At 38.6% G+C, this 8,776-nt stretch overlaps 2 protein-coding genes across 2 annotated transcripts in view; both read right to left on the bottom strand.

Moving 5' to 3' along the window:
• Nucleotides 1–221: 221 nt before the first annotated feature.
• LOC132955371 (insulin-like growth factor-binding protein complex acid labile subunit) lies at nt 222–4,284 on the bottom strand. The gene is made up of 2 exons (XM_061028213.1): nt 3,599–4,284; nt 222–1,006 (listed from the first exon to the last, which is right to left on the bottom strand). Exons 1-2 carry the CDS (start codon nt 3,893–3,895, stop codon nt 236–238), a joined length of 1,068 nt encoding a protein of 355 aa, XP_060884196.1. The 5' UTR covers nt 3,896–4,284; the 3' UTR covers nt 222–235.
• A 1,437-nt stretch (nt 4,285–5,721) lies between these two features.
• lsm12b (LSM12 homolog b) overlaps nt 5,722–8,776 on the bottom strand; it is a 7,973-nt gene continuing 4,918 nt past the window's right edge. The window contains exons 4-5 of the mRNA XM_061028312.1: nt 8,310–8,436; nt 5,722–6,348 (exon numbers count right to left, since the gene is read on the bottom strand). Coding sequence (XP_060884295.1) covers nt 6,256–6,348; nt 8,310–8,436 — 220 coding nt within the window. The 3' untranslated portion in view covers nt 5,722–6,255. The remainder of the gene's footprint in view (nt 6,349–8,309; nt 8,437–8,776) is intronic.

Below are 8,776 nucleotides of genomic sequence, written 5' to 3'. Positions count from 1 at the left end.
ACAAGATTATTATTTTTTTGCCTCTTTTACTTTTATTGGATAAGGAAGCTGAAGAGAGACAGGACATGTTGAGAGGAGAGTGTGGGGGGGGGGGGGGATGACATGCAGCAAAGGACCGAGGTAGGATTCCACATTGTACTTTAAAATGAACAAAATGTCGAACTGAAGCTCGGCATCACTTCCTGTGATTATTATGACAGAAACATGTAAAATGTTTCTCCAGTGATGATTAAAGTCATTTCTCCTCTTTCTCGGAGTCTGTTTCACTCGCAGCCTGATTGTTCTTCCGGTGGAACTCCGCTTTGACCAGAGCCCCGATCACGGCGAGCAACACGGTGATGGTGATGATGAGCACCGAGGCCGTCTCGGCGACACACAGCTGACTGTCCAGAGAGGACAGGGCGGTCCCGGCCTGCAGGGGAGGAGCGCGACACACGATGTCCTCGTAGTCGTACACGCGCAGGCGCCTCACGTGCTGGATCTTGCCGAAGACCCGCTGCAGCTCGCAGTCGCAGATCCAGGGGTTGGCGGACATCAGGAGGTGGGTGGTGGTGGTCTGGAGCTTCAGGAAGGTCTTGAATCGGATTCGCTCCAGCTGGTTCCCTTGGAGACCGAGCAGAGTCAGACTCCTCAGAGGAGCCAGCGCTTCGGTCTCGACCACGGAGATGTTGTTGTGTCCGAGCAGCAGCTTCTCCAGACTCTGCTGTCTCCCCAGGAGGCCGTCCTTCAGCGCGTTCAGCCGGTTTCCCTCCAGGTTCAGGAGGCTCAGACGAGACAGGCTGCTGAGGGCCCCGACATCGATCGCCCGGAGGCGGTTGTGACTGAGGTCCAGTTTCCTCAGGTTTTCGAGGTCAGACAGGGCAGCGGAGTCCAGGTGCTGCAGCAGGTTGTGGTCCAGCTGGAGCTGCTGCAGGGAGGACAGACTCTGAGAGAAGTCCTGAGGGAGCCAACGCAGCCGGTTAAAGCTCAGGTCCAATCTCTCCAGAAAGTGAAGCGAGGAAAAAGACTGAAACGCAACAAAGCAGACGTTCAGAAGAAGATCGGGAAGTGTTTGTCAAAAACAGAGATGGCTACAAGTACAATTGTAGGAACTTTAGGAGGTAGTCAAGGGCTTCTCTCTCAAGGATTAGGGTTCAGAAAAAGTCATGTGGACTTAATGTTACCTCTCAAAGTGTTCCTTGTAGAGGGGTAGTATGGTACACTCTGAGACGTTGGATACAGACAATGGACGGGAGAAAACTTCAACTACCTTGAAAAGCAGCTAAAAGTCCCTGGAGCTACTTTTGGTGGAAACACGGCTTAAGCCCCTAATTTAAATATAAAAGTAATTCATCTTTTTACATTTTATTTTTGGCCTAAATTTAAGGATAGGACAGAGGATAAAATATTAAATCGAGGAGAGAGAGAGAAGGGGGAATGACAAAAGGGAAAGGAGCAACAGGTTAGATTCAAACCCCCGTGTGCCCACATCTGATAGGCTCATGAGTGATCTAATCTATTTGTTTATTTATTTTTAACACCACTCTTCTTTTAACCAGTTATGACCTATTTATCATGCTGTTAATACAGCCACTTGTATGTGTGTGTTTTTTTTGTTGTTTTTTTTGTGCTGAGCTGTGTGCACACAACTGAAGTTCCTAACAGATAAATAAAGTTATTTGAAGATGAAGTTGTCAACATGTGGTACATTTATCCTCCAATTATATTTTAGTCCTCAGCCTATTATTTGCTTGCTGGTCCAGGACGACCACACACGTACATAATGTGATACCTTCATGTGACCGTAAACCACAGTCAATGCAGAACCCTGTCCCTGTTTCCCGATCCATTTTGTGAAATTGAATCCAACAAACATTTAATCCACGAGCAGAGACAATGATCAGTAATGAAAATATGAATTAGATGTTGCAGACCTATTTTACTGCTTTAGTAAGTTATGATTTTGATTATTAGGATTTTTCACACAAAGCTCAACTTGAAAAAAAAAAAGTAGCTTTTTTTAAAATCTTACTATCAGTATGAGAAGTATTTTAAGACAAATATTCTTATACCAAGTTTGATTTTTTTTTATGTCATAATGTTTACATAATTAAAAATAGTTTGTAACTTATACTGCACATTTCTACTCCTGACCCCTGAAGCCCCAAAAAGTAAAAATAAATATATCTTGTGCACACAAAAATATGTTTTTCCCTTACACCTTATGATGTTAGATAATAACGTGTGCGCACAAGATAATTATTATTATTTATTTATTTTTTTTAACTTTTTGGGACTTCAGGGGCTCCGTACATTTCCTTACATTAGCTCATAATACTTGTGTAAAATTAAAGTTAAGTCTTACAGAAGAAAACCACTTGTCTAATATGAAGCATTAAATAAACACACATTACAAAATAAAAGCACTTGTCTAAAATGAAGCATTAAATAAACACACATTACAAAGTAAAAGCACTTGTCTAATATAAAACATTAAATAAACACACATTACAAAATAAAAGCACTTGTCTAATATAAAACATTAAATAAACACACATTACAAAGTAAAAGCACTTGTCTAATATAAAACATTAAATAAACACACATTACAAAATAAAAGCACTTGTCTAATATAAAACATTAAATAAACACACATTACAAAATAAAAGCACTTGTCTAATATAAAACATTAAATAAACACACATTACAAAGTAAAAGCACTTGTCTAACATAAAACATTGAATAAACACACATTACAAAATAAAAGCACTTGTCTAAAATAAAACATTAAATAAACACACATTACAAAGTAAAAGCACTTGTCTAATATAAAACATTAAATAAACACACATTACAAAGTAAAAGCACTTGTCTAATATAAAACATTAAATAAACACACATTACAAAATAAAAGCACTTGTCTAAAATGAAGCATTAAATAAACACACATTACAAAGTAAAAGCACTTGTCTAATATAAAACATTAAATAAACACACATTACAAAATAAAAGCACTTGTCTAATATAAAACATTAAATAAACACACATTACAAAGTAAAAGCACTTGTCTAAAATAAAACATTAAATAAACACACATTACAAAGTAAAAGCACTTGTCTAATATAAAACATTAAATAAACACACATTACAAAGTAAAAGCACTTGTCTAACATAAAACATTGAATAAACACACATTACAAAATAAAAGCACTTGTCTAAAATAAAACATTAAATAAACACACATTACAAAGTAAAAGCACTTGTCTAATATAAAACATTAAATAAACACACATTACAAAGTAAAAGCACTTGTCTAATATAAAACATTAAATAAACACACATTACAAAATAAAAGCACTTGTCTAAAATAAAACATTAAATAAACACACATTACAAAGTAAAAGCACTTGTCTAATATAAAACATTAAATAAACACACATTACAAAGTAAAAGCACTTGTCTAATATAAAACATTAAATAAACACACATTACAAAGTAAAAGCACTTGTCTAATATAAAACATTAAATAAACACACATTACAAAATAAAAGCACTTGTCTAAAATAAAACATTAAATAAACACACATTACAAAATAAAAGCTCTGTCACTGTGTGGTACCTGTGGCTGCAGAGTCTGGATGCTGTTGTTGGACATCAGGAGGATCTTCAGGGACCACAGCCCCACGAAGGATCTGCTGTGTACCTCCGTCATCCTGTTCCCACCTAAATCCAGCATCCAGGTGCTGGGTGGGATGCTGGGAGGGACGTGGACCAGACCTCGAGACTGACAGTCCACCAGAGCTGAGGACTCGTAGCAGAGGCAGTCGCTGGGACACATCTCGAAAGCCATCGTCGAGTTCAGAAAAAGAGGCAGCAGAGGGATCAAGCAGAGCGCCACACATCCACCGACGCGCATCTTCAGTCTCTAGATCAAGGTCAAGGTCAGATCTCTCAAGGCATCGTCCCCCTCTCGTGGTATTTCCCCCACAAAGAAACACGAGTGGAAACCAGGATGACCTCTTTAAATGTGGTGATGCTGCTGTGAGTTCAGTGAATGCTCCACGAGCTGGTCAGACGTTGAATATTCATGATTAGAGAGGGATTATGGGCTTAAGCAGATAATCACAAAATATCAACATAACAGGGGAACGACCAGGTCTATTTTGGCCCGATGCCTGTAAAAAGGATTAACATCTGCTGCTGCTTTGGATTATTAAACTGATTTTTTAATGGACGCACTTTCTTTAATCAGACCTTTTCTGCAGAACGAGATTATTAGAATGTATCATTACTTATTTTATATCTATTTTTGGTCGAACTTGGAAACCATGACGTCGAAATCGTGACATCATCATTTGAGAGTTTGAAAAGAAATCACAGTATGAACAGAGAAAAACCTGGATGTTGTTAAAAAAGTTTGGTTTTTTTAATCGATCATTTGGCTAAAATAATCTTAATTAAATGATTTTTCCACGTTCAGGTGAAAAATATTTGGCAACAGCTTCTCTTGCATGCACATTTGCTTCATCTTTTATGTAAATAAACGTGAGTATTTTAGCCTTCAGCACACAAAACAAGACTTTTGAATGACCTTGGATTTGGCTAAACTTGGTATTTTACAGACCAAACATATTAATGATGAAAGTCATCTTTACCTGCAGGCAAGGCTGCAAGTAACTATTATTTAGACTGTCTAAAAAAACAAAAAAACCTGTTGATTATTTTCTAAATTATTTGTTTGGGTTGAAATATTGTGGAAAATATCAATCAGTGCAGACGCCTCTTTTCGTTCACAACACAGTGACGTCACATCGTTGCACTGGGAGTAAAGGAAGCAGACAATGTTACACTGAAGAACATTTCATTTGATCCCTGAAACAAACAAACATGACCTAGTTTATTCAGCTAACAAAAATGATTTTAAGAACTCATTCTTTGATCTTTGAAGCTCTGTTCGCAGACAAACTGAAATACTAAAAACCTTGAGTTATGCACTTCCACTCAAAAGCATAAAAATGATTAATTGCTGCATAATTATTAAGAGTTCCGTTAACTTTTTTCATAAATCTTTGTGTGTTTACTATCTAGTGCTCTTTAGCATCCAGAGGATATCATCAAGCAGCTTTAGAGAGTCCAGAGGCTTAAAACACATTTAAATAATTAATTTGAACCAGTGATGACATCACTCTGCTGAGTACATGAATGCATTAGACAGGATACCAAACAGAAAATGGTGAATGGACTTGAGCTTGTGTAGCGGTTTTCTAGTCTTCTGAATACTCCAAATGCTTTTACACCACATCACACACACTGATGATAGAGGCTGCTGTGATAAGTGTCCATCAGAAGTAACTAATACTGCACTATACATACACATGTACATGTTGCTGATGAAGCAGTGGGAGCAACTTGGGGTTAAGTGTCTTTCCCAAGGACACATCGGACATGTGGCTGCAGGAGCTGGGGATCAAACCCCCGACCTCCTGGTTGAGAAATGGCCGACTACCAACCGATCCCCGGCCCAATCTGCTCCAATATGTGGACGATGTTGACGCCCGATTTATCACTGTGGACATGAAAGACTGAATGTGGAGTTGAGTTTGAGCAAATCACAAAAAAAAGCAAGCTTTCACTCTTAACTATCCTCACTGACTCTTACATGTGTCCGTGTCAGTCATACCTGGTTTCATCGTGGGTGTAAAACTGTTCATGAGACGTCGAAAAAGTGGCTGAAAATTACAGTCAGAATTTTTGTTACTTTTATTTTAGAAAATGTCCTTTAAAGTGTGGCATTTCAAGTCACATTTTGTTTTAAAATACAGAAAATACAGACAGTAGAACATGGATACAGCAAAAAAGGAAACAATGACAGAAAATAAAGCTAACAAGCCTTTCTGACTGCTCTAGTTTTCTCTTTTTGAAATGGAACTGAAGGCAAAGGAAGGAGGGTGGAAAAAGAAAAGGTTTCAGGGAGAGATTGGGATGGGAGGGGGGGGAGGAGGAGGAGTGGGGGCAGAATGAGACAAGTTAGTTAAGGAAACTATGGTTGCTTTATGGTTCAGGTTTAAATTATTCTTTATAAAGTCTAATTTAAGATTTAATCTTTCCTCTTTCTTTTTTGTCTTTTTCATTTAATGGTATTTTGATCTTCTGGATCCAGGGCCCTCAGCGCTCCTCCTTGTGGTCTCGGACTGAGGACAAGGAATGCCGACTTAGTCTGGCAGTGGGAACAAAACCACCCGCGTCGACTTCCCCCGGCCGACCCGCACTGCCAACTCAAGAAGATAAAGTGGAGTCCTTCTGTGTTTGCTGTGCTTGTGAACGTTGCATGGACTTCTGACTTTCCACGTCTCTAAAATGTTTCTCAACCTGCCGAGAGGAAAACAAAAGACACTTGATCAACAACGTGGACAGAAGTCAATCTGGAAACACACATTGGAAACCACGACTGAGGCTACACACTAAACGTTGGTGCTTTAGATCATAGATCACTTATCCTTTTTGAAAATCGGCAGAGAAATGAAGCAGGCTGTAAAGTTTTCTAAATCACAGTCCCTCAATTCAATAATCGGAAAAATAAAACGAGGTGACTATAAAGATACTAACACGGCTATTTATATAAATCAGCAAATACATAAACTGAGCTGCAGCAACACTTGTAGTATGAAGATCAACTTTATTTACAAAAGAGGTCGACGCTTTTCAGGTTGTGGCCCTGATGAAGGCCACAAGCAGAAATGAGTCCGTCAAATATGTTAAGAGGAGCTTTTTGACCTCTTCTCATCTTTCTACACAAATACTACATTGAGGTCTTAAGTTGTGAGATTTGAGTATGCTCCATCTCAAGCACCTTGAAGATGGAGTCACCTCCTCGCTCTACAATGTTTTAAAAGTTGGACTTGAGGAGAGAGGTTTGAAGGGTGGTCAAGTATCAGTGGGGTTCAAATGTTTGCTCTTCTTCAGTTGTGCTTGGAATTACATGTTACCAAAATGCAGCTTGGTCTAAACTTATCTTTATTTACAGATTCTACAGAGAAATGTAGATCTGTACAAGGGGGTCAGGGGTGTGTGGACTGTCAGCATGGGAAGTGCTCTGGTAGTAGTATTTGTAGTCTGAGCTGTATTTATTGACCAATTGTGTATCAGCAGGCTTTGGTGTATGAAGGAGCAAAAACGAGGCAGAACGTTATCCACACTAATTACATCCACGCTCCCTTCAGCGGTAATCTAACGGTGATTTGTTGATCTCTCTGAACAGATATATTATGGATCGTCAGCTGCACTTTGATTTTGATATCAAACATTTAAACTTGAGCCGCTGTGTGTCGTGAAAGCCAATCAGAGTTTAGATTTCTCGACTAAACGGAGCTCATCAGAGGTGATCGATCCGAAAGCTTTTTAAAAAGTTGTTTGAATGAATTTCTAAGTTGCACAAACAAAATGATATTATTAACCAGTCTCCTCTGCTGAGTTTGTTCGACTGTATTGATATGTTGCAAATGTCTTTCTTTCAGAGTTTGTTGTAAATCTCCATTTCACTTATTTATACTTTGGAAACTGAATAACAAGCTAACTTAGTTACAGAGAGTCACGCCCGACTCCCAACACAAGGATAGGTTGATGAAGTCCAGACACAGAAATCTGATCTGTGATTAGCTGCAGCCATGTTTTGGAGGAAACAATTGTATTTGTCTCCAACCCAAACAATGCATGCACCCTAAAGATGCTGTGAGTAAACATGTTGGATATGTGCTGAACGAAGTCGCTCATTAAGTCTGTATTAGTTAGAAAGGACTTTAAATGGACACAGTTAAGACTCCATTCCAAACTAGAAATGACCCATTATTATTACTCGTGCTCTAAAACATGAGATCAAGGAGAATAAACGCTAATACAACACAAGAGGAAAAACCCATGTGACTCGATTACAAGCTCGTCATAGACTTTGTCAACACATCCTATGCAGTTATTTATTTTGTACCTCAATGATGTACAAACTTCTGATGTGAATTTAATTATTCAGCCATATGGATCTGAAAACATGAGTCCTTGTTTTGATGAGTAAATCGACAGGAGAGTCAAAGATATGATAATGATCGTTTCATTGTGTGTTTTTTATTTACTGGTTCCCAGATGTCAGACTGCTGCTGGTCAGCGTCACATCTGATATTGAACATTTAGTCTCAGGAAAATCAGTTTGTGATATCAACTTGGGCACGGAGAAACTGTGGTGTATTATTTTGTTTCAGACACAGATGCGTACAGACGTTTATGTATGATGGATGTATTGAGCTGTGAGTGTATTATTTAGATATAAAAATCATACTTACTATTTTGCGTACATGACTTAAAGCGCTTCCCTCTTTGCCTTTGCAGTTTTCAACCTGGTAAGGCGGCGAGATTACGACGTCGTCCATCACAATAATGTTCTTCTCCTGCCATTTACAGTCTTTGATGCTGCAAAAAAACAAAACAAAGAACAATGTTTTATCTTCAGCTGAAAAGAGGTTGATGTTTGTGAAGAACATACTCTGACATAATGATGAATCTGGTCTTCTTTTGATGTTCTCTCTGCTTTTCATGAACACAGTAACAAACTTCCCTGACTTGGTTGAGCAGAAACCCAAACACAGCATCCAGTCATATATATGACCATTTCTTTATCAAACATGATACAACGTGTTGCACAGAGGAAAATGGCTGAACTGCCGAGTTAAGCCTTGAGCATGTTCGTCATGTGGGGTGGAAGTGCGTCAAAGTGAAAGTGAAAAAGACAAGACATCAAATGAGTCACGGT

This window comes from Labrus mixtus, chromosome 21 (genome assembly GCF_963584025.1).
Source record: "Labrus mixtus chromosome 21, fLabMix1.1, whole genome shotgun sequence".
Lineage (NCBI taxonomy): Eukaryota > Metazoa > Chordata > Actinopteri > Labriformes > Labridae > Labrus > Labrus mixtus.
This window is presented reverse-complemented; position numbering and strand designations above follow the sequence as displayed.